General features: G+C 37.2%; 2 protein-coding genes across 2 annotated transcripts in view; one reads left to right on the top strand and one right to left on the bottom strand.

The window, feature by feature from the left end:
- Positions 1–21,149, bottom strand: part of LOC135705731 (E3 ubiquitin ligase Rnf121) — a 598,717-nt gene that overhangs the window by 398,775 nt on the left and 178,793 nt on the right. The gene's annotated exons all lie outside the window — the stretch shown is intronic.
- LOC135705644 (ejaculatory bulb-specific protein 3-like) lies at positions 7,896–15,265 on the top strand. Its single transcript, XM_065227384.1, has 2 exons — positions 7,896–8,001; positions 14,728–15,265. The coding sequence occupies exon 2, from the start codon at positions 14,736–14,738 to the stop codon at positions 15,114–15,116; it is 381 nt and encodes a 126-aa protein (XP_065083456.1). The 5' UTR covers positions 7,896–8,001; positions 14,728–14,735; the 3' UTR covers positions 15,117–15,265.

Genomic DNA, 21,149 nt, shown 5'->3' with positions numbered 1-21,149 from the left:
TTGAAATTTTCGCTCCACAATGCTCAAACGGTTCCAAATCGGGCCCTGATTAGCCTCCCAAAATTTGAACTCATTTAGTGAGAAACTGACTTGACACAAACCATTTGAAGTTTATATGGAAATTACTATGGAGAAACCATAATTTCGGTTCATATCTATCTCAAAATTCACCAGTCCACTCTACTTTAGAAAATGATAGCTAAACTGAATTTTCTCAGCTACAACTTTGTTCAAGACCACTTTTCGATCAAATATAAGGAACAAAAATTATTAATGATTCAAGTCACTGATGTCTTATGATTATGCTCAATCAACTGTTCAGCAGGCAACATTGGTGTTTATGCCGCGTAGAATAGTTACCGGTTAGAAACATCCAGTGGAATTCAGAAGAACCTTCTAGGGAAAGTAAAAAAAAAAATATCCAATTGCAAGAGAAGTCGTAAACATAAAATTTCGGAACTACACACTTAGAAAAATTAATGTAAACTTAGGTGCTCTGAGACTGACATATGCGAGCGTCTATTTTGACTTTAAATTGAGTCATAATAGATGCGAAATTCAGCTCAATCAAACGTACTTTAAAACTTTTCAGTCTCGAATCACTTAATTTTACATGGAAAGTTTGTTTACGTCTCATCCTGTATGTCAAAGATGGATTCCGTCACGTGTAAGATTAGGTATTTCTTAGAGTGTAGTTTTAAAATAGTCTTAGTAAAATACAGAAAAAAACTTTCAGGCTACACACTTAGAAAAAATCATGTACATTTAGGTGCTCTGAGACTGACATATACGAGTGTCAATTTTGACATAAAATTTAGTCATAACAGACGTTTAATTTAACTGAATCAAACGTACTTTTCATCGAGTAACGAACTTTTCAGTTTCAGGAGCACTTAATATTACATGAAATATTTGTTTACGCCTGATCCTTTATGTCAATGATGGATTCCGTCACGTGTAAAATTAGTTATTTCTTAATGTGTAGGTCAGATTAATTTTCCGGAAGAAGTAAAAAAAAAAAAACTTTCGAGAGATGTCGGAAGAATCTTTTAACGGAAATCAGAATTTGCAGGTACACACTTAGAAATTACTAATTTTACACGTGATGGAGTCCATCTTTGACATAAAGGAAGAAACGTAAACAAACATGTCATGTAAAATTAAGCTTCAAGCTCCCTGTTCCGCTGAGCTGGCGGCAATATATTATACGCTAGAAACTATCACCTCACTTGCATCAGATCATTATTTTATTTTTACGGATAGTCTCAGTTCTGTCGAGGCTATTCGCTCCATGAGGCCGGTAAAGCACTCCTCGTATTTTCTCATGAAAATACGAGAGCTTTTAAATGCTTTATCTTTATGATCTTTTGTCATCACCTTTGCATGGGTCCCATCTCATTGCTCGATTCCGGGCAATGAGATGGCGGACTCACTTGCTAAGGTGGGCGCTATAGAAGGCGATATTTACGATCGACAAATCGCCTACGATTAATTTTTCTTCATTTACCGTCAACAAACAAATAACATTGAAAACTTTATTGAGGTTTTAAAGCATACTACAAGTCTATATCTTGGTCTACAAAACCCTCATAAAACCCAAATTGTTACTTGGGCAGTCACTCGTCAGCTGGCAGAATAAGTGGAGCGAAGGAAGTTTGGGACGATGGCTATATTCGATCATCCCTAAGGTGTCGAAGAGTACTTGGTTCAAGGGGTTGGATGTGGGTCGAGACTTCATTCGTATGATGTCTCGCCTCATGTCCAATCACTACTCGTTAAACGCTCACTTGTTCCGTGTTGGGCTGGGGGACAGCAATCTCTGTGAATGTGGACAAGGTTACCAGGACGCCGATCATATTATTTGGTCTTGTGCTGAGCATCGTGGAGTCAGATCTGAGCTGTACAATTCTTTTCGGGCTCGAGGTAGACAACCTAATGTTCCAGTTCGGGAAATTTTGGCTAGACGCGATCTGGAGTTTATGAAACTCATATATATTTACTTTAAGAATATTAACCTTAGATTGTAAGTTTGATTTACCTTGTGTTTAGTTTGTATTTTGTACGTGTGGGTTTTTTTTAATGTTTGTTTTCAAGATCAATAGAAATAAGTTCATGTTTTAGGATTAATTAAATATTTGTATCGTAAACCACATTTCAAACCTCCTTCTCCCTTTGCCCATAAAAAAAAAATGTGAATCTCCACTTACCTCGAGACAACCGCGAGTATCCGGTCCAGCTCCTTTAACTTTAAATATAAGACATCAATAATATATAACGAAAATGATAACTCGGCTATGTAAAGTTTATTCGATTGAGCCTGTACAAATAAAGAAATTAATAAAAAAAAATAACTGCTCCGAGACTGAAAAGTTCGTTACTCGACGAAAAGTACGTTTGATTGAGCTGAATTGTGCGCAAAATTGACGCTCGTATATATCAGTCTCAGAGCACCTAAATTTACATGATTTTTTTTTTCTAAGTGTGTATATAATTTCTGTCTGTAGACTCAAAAACTTCTGAACCGATCGGCGTGAAAGTTTGCATGCAGGGGTTTTTAGGGCCAGGAAAGGTTCTTATGATCGGGGGCGACCGCGGCGTAGTGGTTAGCATCCATACCACTCACGCCAAAGTCACGAGTTCAAATCTCACCCCCGGACAAGCCACGAATGACCCAAGAGCGTTAAAGTGACATAATAATAAAAAAGGTTCTTATGATGGTTTGAGATCCCTCCTCCTCTGTAAGGAGGGGCTCCCATACAAATGAAACAGAAAAATATAGCATGCTTTTTTAAATCGGTGCCTTAAACTCAAGCTAATATTTAATCCCGAGCAAGGCCGGGCACATTCAGCTAGTATCGTATAAATTTACGCTAAATCTAGTGTAAAGCCCTTCTTTGTAAACAACATTGCTTATCAGTTGCTCGCTTACGTGAAACGAACTACAAGTTTATGTAAACGCATGCTTACATCAAAATTAAAATTCAGAATTTTTTTATTTGTATATAATACATTATCGCACTAGAGCTTCATGTTGACAAAAGTATAGTATTTATTTACTCCCAAATCTGGACAACGATTAAATCATATTATGAAACATTACAATTTATTACCAACACACCAAAAAATTATGAATTTTAATGGTGATGTAAATATCCATGCATGCTAAAATTAAAGTATTTAAACTTTCTTTTCACGTAAACTAGCAACTTGCAAGAAATATTGCTTACAAAGATGGATGGTTGCATACAATATTTAGAATATTTCATTAAATGACTCATAAATTTACACGATCTGTAATGTGAATTTGTACGATATGTGCCGCTCCATTTCTGTGCATCATAGTGACAAAAATTTACACTACTTTTTCGAACTGTGAAGGATTCCAAACAATGCCAATTAGTATGCCCAAGCTGATTTTTGGCACACTTGTGGAGTGACCAACCCCTTGTATTTAACCGAGAAAATATTTTTTTTCGCCCTGTTTCGAACGTGTTCTATCTCATTAGCGATTGTATACACTGAAACAAAAAACTTAACAGAACCACTTATGTTGTTTTCCCACAAGGATTTATTATGAAAATCATAAGTTTAACTCATGAAACATAATACATGAGTCAAAACAATGAAATTTATAACTTATCTTTTGGAACATAAAATATAATAATATTATTTGGAGCAGACTGGTCTCAACCCCTGAGCGTTCGGATTATTTAGTCAGTGATTTGTACTCAGATACAATAGCGCTGCGTTTGAGTGAAGGTGGAAGCAATGCATAGAAAAATGAGCAAATACACAAACCTTTCTTCTGAGGATGTAATCTTTGGTATCAAATTCGTTCGAAGCATTTACCTTTGAGCGGCAGATGACGTGATTGTACCTGTCTCATAGCGTTCGTATGAGAAAATGGAAGAGTTGCCAGTCTTCTTGATTTGTGGTCTTTGGTTCAATCCTAGTCGGCGCCGCCGGGATGTTCTGAGGCATAATAACATCTCTGATCACGCCTTCATTAGGAAGGGACGTAAAGCCGTTGGTCCCCGGTTCATGAGTTGATGGGTCGATAGGTAGGTTCCAGGTGTGGTAGCTGTCTCCCTGGCGTCGGTACATTGGTGCTCAGCACGGAAAACAAGATCGACGGAAAACAAATCAAGGGAAAAAAACACTTCGAATCGAAATCGAATAAGCTAAAGGCGTGTAAGAACCATCTTGTAGTACGATAATTGTTCATAAATGTTGCTTATTTAATTTATAAATGTCTTATGAAACCAATAATTTAAGGTTCATAAGATATGCCAAATGGATTCTTAAGTGTTTTTTTTTTGCCTCAGTGTACATTCCGGTGATGACGACGACTGCCGCTCAAAATGAGTGACATCACCGCAATGGACCAGTTTCAAGCCAAATATACAAACATAACCTTGACCTTCTCCAATTTGCATGAAACTTTGCATATTTTTTTGTTATGGGCATTCTTTCAATGCGAAAATTCGGTAATTTTAAATCAGGTAATAAGTCCTTTTCATTTTTCAATAAATTGTAATCACGCATGATCAAAATGACGTCTAATACAGTTGTTTAGAAAAAGAAAGTCTTTTTGGGAAAAATGGACACGGTAATCTTTTTTTTTATTTGTAGTAAAAATTCTATAATAAATAACTCAAAAAGTATATCTTTAATATACATAATTTATTTTTTAAATAAAGCTCATAAGAAATGGGTTTTTAAACTGCATGAAAATTTCCAAAATTCCGTAGAACTTCAACTTTTGGTCATATCTTTAAACTTCTTGTTAATAAGCTTTTTACGTAATTTATGCACAGATTAAGAATTACTCAAATATTATTTCCTGTGTAGAAATTACATTAAAAGCGTACTAACAATGAGTTCAAACATTTATCCAATAGTTCTTGATCATCGAGTTTTGTCAATTTTCAAGTGTCTGGTTTTAAATATTTCGAAGGTTTGTATTTTTTATGAGATTTATTTAAATATTCAAAATGTAAAAACAAAATTAAGATATACTTTTTGAGATATTTGAGATTTTAACACTTTTTTGGGATTTATATTCAAACTAAGAAAAAAAATGTTATGTTAATTTTTCCCAGAAAGACTTTTATTATCTCTTCTACAACTTTGTCTCAGACGTCATTTCGATCAGATGTGACGTTCTCGTGCAAAAATTTATTGAAAATCGACAAAGACGTTAAAATAGCAACATCCAAAATGGCCGAATTTTCGTATAAATGTGAATGATTGCCCATAACACACAATTATGCAAAGTTTTGTGAAAATTGAGTTTTTTTTTTCGATTCGTCATTTGGCGTGGAACTGCTCGATTCACATTAAGAAACCTCAGCAGCGAAGGCATATGCGTAGATTAACCTCCTTGCGTGGCTAAACCATTATTTTTGATCAAAATCAAGCATTACGGCACAAATATTGCACGTCTTAAGCGATCTCAGCCGAGCTCAACTGCGTTTTAAAAGGTTTTAATTTCTCCGTCAAGAGTTAACTTTACTTTCCCCATAAGAAAAACACGGGAGAGTTTACTACTACTTCTTCTGCTGAATTACTGAACAGTATCAGGCCACTTTCACAGTGTTAGACTTGGCTTAAGAAGTTGGTAATCGAAATATTGTTACTATAAATTTCTTAGCAATAGGTAGTATACGTATTTCAGTACAACGTTGGTTAAATATATTAACGTCTCTTTAAACTGTTCCTCTGGTAGAGGATAATTAAGTTCATTCGAGACGGGGTTCAGTACAACGTTGATACCTATAAGGTGCATGAAAAAAAGGTTACTTTGATTTAAGTATAAAATTTGGAAGATGTTGATCATCAATTTTATGAGAATTTTCTGATATTTTGGAAAAAATTATTGACGGAACTGGAAAATAGCAAAATACATTCGAAAACGGCAAAAATTTTGCATCATTTAAAAACAATCGTCATTCAAGCCACTATATTTCTAAAACGGAGTGACTTACCATAATTTTAGATGAGTGCTTAATTATAGTAAATTTAAAGTACTTTCATTATATAAAGTAAAAAAAAAAAATTGAACTATTTTGATATTGTTTATTGTTTTAAAAAAAATCATTACTTTTTTGTCCATCATTTTTATCTTGATCTAAAGTGCGATAGATGGCATTGGTTGTCCACTTAATCATATCATATTTTTTTTTATTTCAAAACTATCTGCAATATTTTTAGAGTGACTATTATTTTTTTCAAATAGTCCCAGCCATTACCTATAACATTGCCGAAAACACCAAAGCGATTGAAAAAAAAAAACAGTTTTCTGAAGATAAGCTTTGCATTGTTCTATAGGCTTCTTCTTTCTTCTTCACATTTCAAGCTTATCGCATATTAGCTTATTGCATTATCTCAACTTAGTGATGCACTTCCACAGATTTCGATGCCTGTACCATGTTTGCATTAGTACGATGGTGTGGCAAGTACAATCATACTCCATGCTCAGGGAAGGTCGCGAAATTTCCCAAACGAAAAAAATCCTAGACCAGATCGGGAATCGAACCCAGCCATCTCCTGCATAGTCTTGCTGCTGCGCATTTACGTCATTGTAGCTGCGCATTTACCGACTGAGCTAAGGGAGTCCCATTATATAGATCCTTTTCAAAGATAAGGCTGGATGAAAAATGGTAATCTGAAGATGCAAAATGGCATTTTTGGTAATGACGAACGTTTCTGCAAAATTTTTAGCCAAATTAAAAACCACAAACTACTATGAAAATGGTATTTACTCTCTTTATCTACATTCTTTTATCACAAACTTTTTACATATTGATCAAGTCTTGCTTCCCCGAATCAAACACTTCAACCTTTTTTGTTTATCGCAACGATTTGTTCCGCATTTTTTTCCACTCAACAATTTCTTCCTGATCCAGTATAATAGCCCCGCATCGGTTTCATCATTCGCTGCAGGTACAGCCAGGAATGATGATCCCGGTTTGATGAATGGTTTTGGTTGTGTGCAAAATGTTGGCTTCATCAATTTAATTTTCGGCGCACGGTGGTGCACGGCGAGATCGAATAATCTGTTCGGTGGTGTTGCTCCCGCCTGAGACAGGCATTTATCAATCGAAGTTCGTTAGTTTCGTTTCAGCTGGCGAACGCGCTCAGGGATCATTTATCAGCTGCAGCGCAATTAAATTGTGAAACCTTTGACATGCACGATTGGGGATGGATGAATTTTTGACGACCAAGCAGCGTTTCAAGCACACGGCGAATGAGAACGACCCAAATTTGAGTTTAGTTAACTCATAAATCACATAAAGTGCAGGAACTCAGCGATGAGTAAATTTGGCTCATGTTTTTCTAGGTTTGTCCAGGAAAAACTTCCCGAATAAGAGGAAAGTAAAGATTGGATTCACTCAGTCTACTGGTACTACTCCTCGAATGAGTAAAATTTTCGTCAATTTTCCTCATTTTCCGGAAGATTTTTGAGGTTTTCCACCGCTGAACTCAAATCTCAAATTTGGGTCGTTCTAATTCGTCGTGCGATGGTGAAGAAAATTAGGGGCTTGCGATGGTTTTTGCATTGTGTAAGTGACCCGTGGGTGGTGTTCGGGTTCTTGATTACCGGCTCCTCGAGAGAGTTGCTTCTGACTGAAACCGTTGCGTTGCGAACGTGGTTGACGATGTTGACAATAACGCGCCTGCGGAGACAACGATATCTGGGGGGAGAGTGAGATAAACAAAAACCCTCAACCGGTGCTTATCTTGGAGCGCGGGTCCGGACCCCGACAGGGCTCTGCCCTGCCTGGAGAGAAAGAGCGAATGAGACACACGCCATGAGCCAAGCGGGTGAGAATTGTTGGGAAACTTTCCGGGCACCTCCATACACCGGTTAATGCATATATAAACTCGGCACCGATTCGGTGCTAATCACAGTTTGTCGCTAGCTTGCTTTCGTTGAACAGCGCCGTACTTTGACTGTTGCAAACTTTTGAGATAAAACCGGAGAAATCTACATAACTGGTAAGTTGTTCTGGGAAGGTGTCAACAGAAACGATAAGTGGAACACGGTTCAATTAGGAAGTTTGCTGGTGATAGCTCGGAGTGTTTTGGATGAGTGATTTGAAAGCGAAGTTAAGTGGTCAATAGAGAGGGTTCGTCGCTTGTTGTGATCCGGTGCTAGGGGGGGAAGTCTATTGTGATCTAGTTAAGTGGAGTAAGGGTGTGACGGTTTTGAAATGTTTCCAAAGCAGTTTAGTTTTTAAGGTCACACATTTCAACGTAAGATTCCCAGAAGAATTGTTGATTGTTTAAGTTCACACGAGTTAAAAATGGTCCTAACTGAATGAATCCTTTGTGTGATCTTGTGTTCACAGAGCTATGCAAATTTTTTTTATAAGATAATCACTGCTCGTTAAGTGAAGTGTTGTTTCAGCAAGAATGCTTACACCCAACCGAGAGATGTAAGATTCAACAGACTTTGTAATGATTCACCGCATGAACAGATTGTGTAATGTGTTCGTCGGAAGGATTTTAATATTATTTTGTAATTTTGATGTTGGCTAATGTTTCGTTTCCTTTAATACATTGTGGCTAGAAAAAAATATCATGAAGGTTTTGTGAGAAAATATTCATTCTAGAAAAACTTGCCTGTACGCTACAGACCATTGTTAAAATTGACATTACATTTGTTGTAATTGGATTTAAGAAATCCGCCCTTGCACAGTGTTCGGAAAAACTCAAAAATTCAAAAACTCAAAACTCATGTGTGAGTTTATGCGCCTTGCAAAATTCAACAGCGCGAAAATAACGGATGAGTTTTCAAGTTCAAAAATGTCTTTCCTTTTTATTTTGACGCTTTGAGAATGATTTTCCGAACACTGCCCTTGCATTTGATGTTCATGCTATTTGTTTTGCGTGTAGAAACAGAGAACAAAGTGCAATTATTTTTGAGGGGTAAATTCAAAGAGCTGAGAAAAAACAAGTCGGTTTGACCGACAACGATTCAGTCATCGGTGGGAATGATATACCATTCTCCCAGAATTAGCGAGAATGTTTAAAATACGGTAAATGACGGGTTCAGCGATACCTTTAGCTATTATCATCGGGGGGTAAATATCTCTTTTGTGAGATTGGTGATGTCATAATTGTTTTGAAAATTTAGTTTAAGTTGAAAATATTGTTAGCAATGAGAGCAAATGTTAAATTCAATTTCTTCCTGCGTACACACATAGAAAAATATGTAAATATAGGTGCTTGGAGACTGACATTTACGAGCGTCAATTTTGACATAAAAGTGAGTCATAACAGACGTGAATTTCAACGCAATAAAACGTACTTTTCGTCGAGTAATGAACTTTTCAGTCTTAGAGCACTTAATTTTGCATGAAATATTTGTTTACGTCTGTTCCTATATGTCAAAGATGGATTCCATTACGTGTTTAATAAGTTATTTCTAAGTGTGCTGTTGTTGTGATTTGAAAATAATTGTTCAAAATTAGATAATTTGCATAAGTCGTATGACATGATTCTTTTGAAATTGGAACATTCAATTTGGAAGGAACACACTTTTGAAAATTCATGAAAATTCATGTAAATTTAGGTACTCTGAGACTAACATATACGAGCAACAAGTTCGAAATAAAATCGAATCATAATAGATGCGAAATTACGCACAATCAAACGTATTTTTCGTCGAGTAACAACATTTTCAGTCTCGTAGCACTTAATTCTACATTACATGTTTGTTTACATCTCATTCTTTATGCCAAACATGGATTCCGTCACGCGTAAAATTAGTTATTTCTAAGTGTGTAGATTCTTCTGCTGGGGCTCTGCAATCTTTCCTTAATGGGCTTATTATACTTATGCTATTTCACTAGCTCTATCAGCTCAACCAACTAGCGAGAATTTCAGTTGTCCCTGAAATCTCATGTTGGTAGATGCTGACGCCCTGTTTACATTATGCTGGTTACTTGCTCCGTTACCTATTTCAAACCCACTCAACTTGGGCTTGAACAGTCATAGTCTCTAACGGATTGTGAAAAATCTGTTTAAATTGAAAATTGGCCACTTACTCTGATACCATATAATCTGGTCTGGGACCGTCGGGTGACTAATTTTGTTCTGATCAATTTCAATGGTCTCTTATTACGAATTTAACATGATGGTTTTCTGTTAAAGTTTGAATTTGGTCACTTTCCCTAGATCTCTGGAATCTGCTCCTGGTAGCTTATTTTATCACTAACACATGGACACTGATGAATTGTTGTAACAATTCTGAACGTTTTTTTTTTCAGTCAGCTCTGGAACCTATTTAATCACCACTGGATAAACAATTGAGTCCTGGAGAGTCATAGTCATGATTTTAAAAGGATTGCACACAAATTCTGCTCTATTAAAAATATCCAAATTATCGTTGAAATTTTAAAATATTTTTAACACTCATACGATTTCCAATGGATTTAGATGTCTCATGATGGGATTCTTTTGAAGTTGAAAATAAGCCATGGCCTCGAAGACCATTGAATCTGGTCTGAAACAATCGGTTCACTCATTTTTCCGAGGAAAATTACAACAATTTTTCTCTGTGAAGGATTTATTCAGGGCTCCCGTACCCATCTGGGGGACCAATTTGATTCTGGATAGGCTTCAAAACGATTGTATTCAAATTCTGATAATTGGGCTGTGTTGACATTGGATGTTGGACACTTGCGCAATTCATCCACAGTATTTCATTCAAAGTGTTTTTATGTTACTTCATACGTGAAGTTAGCGATTTTCAGAGTTGGTTGGAAATGCTAACATGAAGCTTTCGTGTGATAATTTATTAGCTAGAGAATGATCTTTAGAAGAGAGTAGGTGGATAGTTCCGTTAGATTACGGCAGTATGAAAATTGAATAGAAATTGAAAATGAGCGAAGGGCCATTAATGCGACAGTTTTTAAAGATAGACGCACATTTTTGCCTAACCCGTACGATGTACTTCAAGTCTCCGCGTACATCGTACGGGTTAGGCAAAAATGTGCGTCTATCTTTAAAAACTGTCGCATTAATGGCCCTTCGCTCTTTCAATTTCTATTCAATTTTCATACTGCCGTACTCTAACGGAACTATGCACCAACTCTCTTCTAAAGATCATTCTCTAGCTAATAAATTATCACACTAAACTTTCATGTTAGCATTTCCAACCAACTCTGAGTATTTCATTATTTATAATATTGGTTATGTTTTTACAAGATCTGGTTCTGATAAGTAGTCTTAGTTTCAAACGGATTGTGGATATTGGACATGCTCCATGATGGGTTTTGGTATACAATGTAAATTGGCCACTTCATATGAGACCTTGAACTCTAGTCTGAGACCTTCGGGATGGCCTATCTTGCCCTGAACGATTGACATGGAGTCAAATGAATTTGACATTGGTGTTATCCTCGTCATGCTGCTTGGAGGTTTCTGTTAAAATTAGGAATTAGCCACTACCCCTAGAGTTCTGAAACTATGTTCCGGGTAGCTTATTTGATTGTGAGTAGAATTCCGGAACCTGTTTGGAAGCTACTAATCTGGTCCTGTGTGTTTGGGTTCAATCCCTGCCAAGGCCGGAGAGATTTTTCTGAGACACAAACATCTCTGGGGGAAGTAAAACCTTCGTTTCCAGCCCATGTGATTGATAGGTGTGATTTCTACACAGGTGTGGAAGCTGCCTCCCTGGCTATTCGATTGCCGTCAATGGATGACAATCGATGTCCGTTGGTGATTGGCACTCGATTGCAGAACTGAGTCCGGCGATAAATTAGGTTCTGCAACGTGACGTTACGAATGAACTCAGTGTTCCTCGGATGAACTTTGTGACAGTTTAGTGGTACTGTTTACAAGCACTTAGATTTTTTTTTCGAAAAAAATAATTTCAAAAATTCTGAATTTTATTTTAAAAAATGCTAAAGAAATGCGCGGAGAAAGAATGTTGCTCGTCGACATTGCAGAAGTGTAGTTTATCACTGCGGTCTGTAAAACTATCGAGAAAATCTATCCCAGATAAATTGGCAAAGTCCACGTAAACAATATCATTGAACTGTCATTTGATTGAGGTTAACCCAGACGGTGCATAATTTTATAAAGGAATTAAGAAGAAGAAGATTAAGAGTCAGGATAATACACTTTGCACTTGAGAATGTGGTTACGCAAGTGTGCGTGTTATAAACGGCACAAAGGTTAATGCAGATCGGATAATAAAAGGAAGGCGAAAAGTTATGTCTATACTAACAAGCGAAAAGAGCTCATGAGCCAAATGTAAGGAATTACTTTAAAAATCGATTGCATTGCATTTGATTAATTTGGTATTGGAATGATATTTTGGGAATATTTTTTGCTATTATTTTTTATCTTATGTCAGGCTAATCCATGCCAATTTAAGGTATCGAGATATTTGCTCCTGCTCGGGATTTCACCCATTTTAGGCAAAAGCGGCTTAACTCATTGATTTTAAACTTTTTTTTGTCTCTATTTGGGAAGCCTTCAGTCTGAGGCTGGTTCGTCTTTATATTTTTACTCACAAATGAGTTCCTAATGTGTAATAATTAGTTACCTGTGGTAATTAGTTACTCATTCGATGGGGTTTGTTTAATGAGTTCAGCCGCTGTTGTTAAAAATGGCTGGAACTTTATTCATTAATGGATGCCTTCGAGTTTGCGCTAAACGCTTTGATATTCGGGTTGATTTTTTTTTCGACTTCTATATCACAAAAAAAAAAATCGAAGTGATAAGAGCTTAAACAATTTGATTCATGAAAAATGTTAAAATTTTCATGTAAAAAGTATAAAAAATTACATTTTAATTTCAACCCTTTAAAAAAATCGGTATAAAATTAATAGTAATTTTTCTCTTAAATACCATAGATTGATCATTTGGATTTTTCTCTCTTTGGTAAACCAATTTATCAACCCAAATGTCGTTTTTGCATTGTAACGTGGGCATTTTTATTTGAAAAAGGTTTTCCCAACAACAAACTGTTTCATGTCTGCTCTGAACCAAATATTAATCGTTAAATGTTTCTAGAAATGCCCTGGATTCAGTCTCAAAATTAATCATTTTGTCAAGCTTCTGCATTCGTGTTCTATCAGATGTCACTACTGTTGTTTGCGGTGACATCTATCAGAAACTACACACAATCTGTTTTCCTATAATTGTTCACAGAGGACACTGCAGTGCAAAACATGTCTGGTACCTCTATAAATGCATTTAGATTATTATTCAAAGTCCCTCCTTTTTTACACATTCTGCACTCAATATAGCTCACCCCTCACAGAATTTCCCGCCAATTTTTGTGTATTGGGCGGGGCATAAATTATCTTTTGCGCAGAATATGTAAAATGGAGGGATTTCAGACGTTAAAGAAAATGCATATATAGAGGTACCAGACATGTTTTGTAGTGACAGGTACTCTATTTTATAATCTGTGAAAGGGAAATCACAAATCGAGTGTCAACAAAATACATGTCATGTTGAGAGATTGAGGTCCGTGAGAGCAAATTTTCTCTCTCAAATTTGAATTCTTTGGCTCTCTGGGAACTGGTAGTAAAACAAATAAAGCTGTACGGGGAAAAGTCATTTTTAATTAATTGTAGCTTGTTTAACAATAATTTCCGGGAAAAAACTGAACGACAAAGTCCCTGACTAATCTTTTTAGTTTGTCGTTCACATTCCAACTTACCGTTTTTCAATTTCTATCATTTTCTAGTATTTTAGAATTTTTCCAAAAACAAATCTAATTTTAACGGTTTGATGGTCGGCGCAGCAGACAACAATTTTCGTTTGATTTAGTTTACAGTACAGTCTCTTTTCCCTAACTCGATATTGAAGAGACCATCGAAAGATGGAAACTCGTAATAGGAAAGGGTTTCAAATTAGCCTGGAGCCATCGAGTTAGGGAGAGTTGAGTGTATTTTGTATCTTTCATTGATTCCGTCCGTCCGTGAAATGCATTGACGTGCAACAACCCTGCGAGCTAAATGATGTCGACCGTCAAGGAAATGAATCTTTCAGCTGAGCAGTGTTTCAATTGACTGCCGTGAACTTTGCACTTTCCGGCAAAAAAAAAATACAACGATTTTCTTATCAAGCTGGGATCGCATTACGTTCCGTGTCTCGAAGCAATTAAACTTGTTTTGACGCTAGCAGACAGAGCTGTGGGTTTATGGTCACTGCCTGATCGTAAAAATGGTCCTCAATCGTACGTGGTGAACCTGGTTGAACTTGAGTCTAGACAGATCGCACCATGATGGGAACCTTAACCTTTCATGACGATTGTTTTGTCTTCGATCGTTTTCTATTAAGGGCTTAAACCGTCTGCCTGCAGTTGGGAATGTGAAGTTGAAACACTGTCGCCAAAATAGCTCGACTTAAATTTGTTGACTCACCACCGCCGCTGACGACAGTTGCACACTCCACATACTGCACATACCAGTAGATGATCATTCAATCGTGAGTAGGTGATTTGCCTCTACTGATGACCACCCTGTCAGCACCGCATCATCATCATCATCATCATCATCACCATCATCAGTGTGAAGGGTGGGGAACGCAATCTCGATTACAATCGAAAGCATGGTGATTAAATTGCGCTATGACCCGGCTGCTGCTGGGAGAGCACGTGTTCACGGGTGGATTTCCCTCTTCCCACGACGGAGACTAATTGTCGATTGTATTGCAATTCGTACTGACCGGGTGACCTTTTCTTTGTATACTTCACAGATATCAAAATGAAACTGTTCGTCGTTGCTGCATTCGCCCTGTTCGCCGTGGTGGCCGCCCAGGAAAAGTACACCACCAAGTACGACGGCGTCGATCTGGACGAGATCCTCAAGTCAGACCGCCTGTTCAACAACTACTTCAAGTGTCTGATGGATCAGGGCCGTTGCACACCAGACGGTAATGAGCTGAAGCGTATCCTGCCCGATGCCCTCAAGACGGACTGTGTCAAGTGCAGTGAGAAGCAGAAGAACGGCACCCAGAAGGTCATCAATTATCTGATCGATAACCGCGCCAGTCAGTGGAAGAGCCTGCAGGCCAAGTACGACCCTGAAAACGTCTACGTCGAGAAGTACCGCGGCGATGCCAAGAAGGCTGGCATCAAGCTGTAAACGGGCTAGCATCCCTTAGCCGCAGCTGGACTGAGACTGAGACGCACCAGAAAAGCCTCAAACAAACAAACTAAAATCAAGTCCTACAATCTAACTAAGAATCTTCCCTCCGTACCCACAGTCGGTTTTGCAACTTGGAGCCCTGAGCCATTGTAGCATGAAAACATCCAGTCCAACTTTATTTTTCCTCCATCTGTGATCGAAGCTGTAAAAGTATGCAAACGCTTAGTGGCACGCGGTTTCATCCAATTTGTACCGTAGGGTTGCAAAATCGAACCAGCATATGTTCCGTCCCATCGGTTGTGGTCATTCAGCTTTGAGTTGCACTTTTACCGAGCGGTTGGAGCAGTACTGTTACTGTGAACTGTTATTTTTATAAGGAAAATAAAACTCTTTTAAAATAATTTGATCTTTTTTTTTATTGATTTTGTCCACTGATCGTATCATCTTCCGTACTGCTGTCAAGTATTCAGTGGTGTTATGCAGATCAATCCATATCTGTCTTGTTTCTAGTTTGCCATTTTCGCATGGAGTGGTAAGGTTCATTAAACGAAATCAAAATCTTAAATTTATCCACCTATATTGATACCATGGCACGATACTTTGAGACGATGGTGGAAACGTTCCTCAGACTAAAGGCTGAAGCCAATCGGATTGGACTCGTCATTAATGCATCGAAGACAAAATACATGAGAGGAAAGAGATTCAAGATACGATAATGTTAGCCGAGGTAGTGGACGAGTTCGGGTATCTGGGCTCACTGGTGACCGCCGATAATGACACCAGCAAAGAAATACAAAGACTTATTACGGTATGGATTCTTTCTTACTTTGGAGTCCATAGGATGCTCCGGTCGAATAAAGTTTGCCACACCTCGAAATTGACTATCTACAAAACGCTGATTAGACGGATAGTACTCTACGGCCACGGGAAAAGAAATGTGCCTTCGAACGAAAGGTGTTGCGTACCATCTACGGTGGACTGCAGATGAAAGAGGCGATTACACGAACTGCACCAACTACACTATGGGGATCGAGGTGGCCATCGGCTGTAAACTATTCAACGAAGATAAGCTAAGAATATCTGTTCTCAGAACCTTATACTTACCGAGATACAGGTAATTGAGTCGGACTAGGCTTGGAAGAGATCAAGAGTAAACAATCTACACGATGTTTTTATTCTAGCCATTAATGCTTCTGATCCCCTTGTAAGCTCATTTAATTAGGGTAATCGGCTAGGGAAATATTTTCTTGGATATCCCGAAGCTGTCTTAACATTTCTGGAATTTCAAAATAATAACATAGGAGAGCAATTCTCTACAGATTGACGAATTTTTTAATTTTTTTATAATTTGTCGGCTCCGATTTTGATGAAAATTTGCACAGTTGTTCAATTTTAGTAAAGATGCCAATTTGTGTTATCAGTTCTTCAAATTGAATCACGACTTCTTTTCTAACAGGGCCTGTGTAAAAATAGTACTAATGAGTTAAAAAATTTATATTGCTGAAACGCTTTGTTCGATTAATTTGGTGTCTTGAGCAAAGTTGTAGATATTATTTTGGCAATCATGTTAAAAATATACACTGTAAAAAAATTCGTTTGTTTCAATGAAAAAAACTATATTTCTTATTAAAAAAATTAATTTATCAAAAAGTACAATTTTCGTTTTAAGTCTCATTGAAGCTAATAATATTTGCTACAAATGATGAGATGAAAAGAGCTTGTTTATCAACACGAAGACGACAGGACGTGCAAATGCGAAAACCAGTATTCAATCCTGATGCTTCAGAATATCCAAGCGATTTTAATTTCTGGATGGTAATATTCGAAATATTTCTCAGCTCTTTCGAGCACTTGACTTCCTCGAACGGTCGAATGCACCTGATAAAACATGCTCGTTCAATCATGTTGCTTCCTGTATTAAAAAAAAATAAAAATAATAATTTTTAAAAATGATTTCATTGAAATACAACTGAAGGTTATGCTTACCTTTTAACCAAATGGTGTTACATTTATTTCCTATGATAACTTTTTAAGATGTATGCGGTAAAAAGAAATCTTTGTGATCAACTGCTTGTTTTCACCATTCAAACTCATTTAAGTATCAGATCGATAGGTATAATTTCTACATTAGGTACAGACAGATGTTTTTAGTGTTCACTACTACAGTGTTGAGTATTTGACTTATTACCGTTAAGATCACTGATACAACTATGCAAAATTGAAGACAATGAATAAAAAAGAAAATTAATCGCTAGTTTGAGCATCATTTCACTTTTATTTAGTTCTAGCTCAATATTCATCAAATGATTTTTTTAGTTTTGTTAGTAACGATACCTTTTCATGGTATCAGATGTAATGAATCCTAACTTTTCAATAGGGCCTGTGTAGAAAAACACTAATGAAATAAACATATCTATATTGCAAAAACGGCTAGCTTGATTGCATTGGTGTCTTGGAGAAAGTTGTGCAAAATTAAAATGCAATTCTTGAAAAAATATACACGGTTAAAAAAATGTGTTTTTAATGAAAATGTAAAAATCGTGAAATATTCAAAAAACCATAACTTTTTTGTTTTTGAGTTTACCATCACCAAACTTTGCCAATTAGTAGCAAACATTATGAGCTTCAATGAGACTTAAAACTTAAAATAAATATAATTTTTTTCATTGATACAAACGAAATTTTTTACAGTGTATATTTTTTACACAATTGCCAAAATAATATCTACAACTTTGCTCTAGACCCCAAATCAATCGAACTAAGCGTTTCGGCAATATATATTTTTAAACTCATTAGTACTATTTTTACACAGAACCTTTTCAAAAAGTAGTCGTAATTCAATATGAAAAACTGAGAGCACAAAATGGCGCCTTTACTAAAAAGAAACAACTGTGCAAAGTTTCAGCGTAATTGAAAATGATCGGTCAGGATCGATTTGCGAACCTTCGTGGAATGCCTCAGGAACAGAACTAAACACAGAAGGAAATGTATGGGATAAATTAGTGGATGACGTCGATGAAATTGATGACGAATTTGTTTATGATGTTAATGTAGAGAACGATTAATTAGTTTAAAGAATAATTCGCTATAGTATCGCAACATCTAAAAGCTTTTGATAAAGGGTGTCCACGATGAAATTGCCACACACAAAATTGTTTAGCAAAATTCGAGTTTTCATCCGATTGCCATCAAATTTTCAGGGATTGAGAAATAACTATTAAACTTCATTTTACCATTTTACTCGTATTTTATTTACAGTCCATACGCAAATGCCCGCACCTTGGCCTTAACCCCGGCCATAAGATTCTGCACAACCTGTGAATCAACCGTTTTTTGCATGTAAACCCATACTTTCTTCAGTTCCTCGACTGTCTTCACTACCTTAGGTCGTTTAAGAAGGTGCTGCTTCATAATCGCCCAGTGTTGGGAGGGTTGAACATTTTCGGCACGAAATTGACCTTATTGTCCGCATACCACTTCAGCACGTCCTTGGAGTAGTGGCATGAGGCCAAATCCGGCCAGAAGATTGTTGGGACGTTGTGGGCCTTCAGGAGAGGAAGCAGCCGCTTCTGGAGGCACTCTTTTATGTACACCTGTCCGTTCATCGTGTCCTGGGTCACGAAAGGTGCACTCCGCTTCCCGCACGTGCAGATGGCTTGCCAAACCAGGAATTTCTTCGCAAATTTGGACATCTTCTGAGTGCGGACATGCTCCGGAACGCTGAACTTATCCTTGGCCGTGAAAAACAGGTTGCCGGGGATCTGTTTGAAGTCGGTCTTCACATATGTTTCGTCGTCCATGATGCAGCATTCAACTTTCGTCAGCATGTTGAGGTACAACTTCCTGGCACGGGTTTTGGCGGACTTGTTCTGCTTCTCGTCGCGATTAGGGGCCTTTTGTACCTTGAACGTTCGAAGCCCAGCCTTAGTTTTGGCCTTCTGGACAAAACTTCGGCTTAGGTGCAGCTTCTTAGCCACATCCCTAACGGAGGCGTTCGGATTTCGGTTGAAGGCCCCAACTACGCGGTTGTGATTTTTGGTGTTGTACGGAATACTTTTTCCTTCACTTCTGGGCTTCCGATCGGTGGTCAACCGTTCCTCGAACCGCTTAATCACTCGCGACACCGTGGAATTCGCGATTCCCAACGTTTTAGCGATGGAACGATGCGAGAGATCCTTGTTCTCGTGATGAATGCGCAAGATTTTATCACGCACGAGCTGTTCTTTCGACTCCATTTCCGCGAGTTTTGATCACAGGACTTTAAAACTTGCAGGATGCACTATGAACTAAATCCACCCAAATTTTCATTAAATTCTACCCAACGGTTAAAAAGTTAGAGCAATTTCATAGTGTGGCAATTTAATCGTGGACACGCTTTATATCTTGAACCATATCAAAATCCCTTGAGATTTTCCAACTTATGAAGATTTTCAGGACATTGTTCAAGACTGCATTATGCTTGTACAACTGCTTGACTCTACACACTTAGAAATTCTTAATTTTACACGTGACGGAATCCATCTTTGACATAAAGGATGACACGTAAACACACATGTCATGTAAAATAAGGTGCTCCGAGACTGAAAAGTTCGTTATTCGACGAAAAGTACGTTTGATTGAACTGTTTATGTCAATTTATGTCAAAATTGTCGCTCGTATATGTCAGTCTCAGAGCACCTAAATTTACATGAATTTTTTAAGTGTGTATAATAGTTCGAAAAGCATAAAATCTCTAAAAGGCTGTCCACATACCAGCTGTTTGGCTATTTTAGGTCCCCTTTCTACTTTTTTTTTTTTACTGACATAATAGGCATTTACGTTTATACAAAAATTCGGCCATTTTAGATGTTGTTTTTTTTTCAAAATGATGTCTTTGGGATTTTGCAATAAATAAACGTCACTTTTAATCAAAGCTGCCAGATTTACAGACATGTCTTCGAATTTACAGACTTTTATATTTTTCACAGACATTTCTTTTCGTTACAGACATTTACAGACTGTTTAGTTTTTTCACAGATATTTACAGACTTTTGTAATCCACCACACGAACGAACTGTCACTGTTATAGACGCTCATAGTTATAGACCTGGTAATGTGCTGCCATGTTGTATCCAAAACGAGCATTTTTCATACGATTTGATGGTTTGTTTGGATATGCCAACTCACGTTGGCTGGTCTATAACTTGACTGTCTATAGTAACTGTCACTGAAAAACCCAAATGTGCGGAACCCATTGTGCGATCTGGATAAAATTCTATAGCGTCATACGGGCAAACATTTTAAACAAAATGGAAGATGTTTCACTCAAATCGGTTCAGCCATCGTTGAGAAAAGTGAATGAGTTTTTCTGAATTATTACTTCACTTTGTTGGCCATGTTTCCGGATCTTATAGTGCGATCTGGATAAAATTCAATAGCGTTCTATGGGAGAACGGTTTAAACACAAAATGGAAGTGATTCCATTCAAATCGGTTCAGCTATCTTCGAGAAAAGTGAGGGAGAAATTTTGTTTACATTTCAAAATTTTACCTTTTCGATCATGAATACGCACTTTTTATCTTCCATAAATGAATTTCAATAAGGTTTAATGGAAAATCAATGTAAACACTTGTACTAATCATTATGGTGAGTTCCATTTGATATAAGGTATCGCACAGGTATGCATTTTGGTGCATGTCAGAATATGTCCACTTTCCGGGGGTTCCCGGTACATCTGAAGGAGGCCATTGTGATCATTAGGTCTGAATATGTCCACCATTGATCTTCTAGTAAAATTCTAATGTAATTTGACGTGTCGCATGATAAGTTTTTGATACATCAATCTTTTGCGAATTCCCCAGTGGAATCTGGAATTCACATTTTTGTTCATATTTTGAGAACCATAATTCCGATCAGTAAAAACCAATATGGGGATCTGAAACACATCTTCTGGAACTGGTTCCACTCAAATTGGTCCAGCAATTTCTGCGAAAATTGAGTGAGTTATACTCATACGAACCATACATACACATATACACACATACAGAAACC

Source organism: Ochlerotatus camptorhynchus, unplaced genomic scaffold, assembly GCF_037179485.1.
Source record: "Ochlerotatus camptorhynchus isolate MF236.1 unplaced genomic scaffold, CSIRO-AGI_Acam_v1.1 ptg000274l, whole genome shotgun sequence".
In the NCBI taxonomy this organism is placed as follows: domain Eukaryota; kingdom Metazoa; phylum Arthropoda; class Insecta; order Diptera; family Culicidae; genus Ochlerotatus; species Ochlerotatus camptorhynchus.
The sequence above is the reverse complement of the archived record's forward strand: the minus strand, read 5'-3'. Positions and strand labels throughout refer to the sequence as shown.

Bases quoted from the DNA above. Each gene is read 5' to 3' on its own strand.
- LOC135705644 (XM_065227384.1), top strand. From the start codon at position 14,736: ATGAAACTGTTCGTCGTTGCTGCATTCGCCCTGTTCGCCGTGGTGGCC.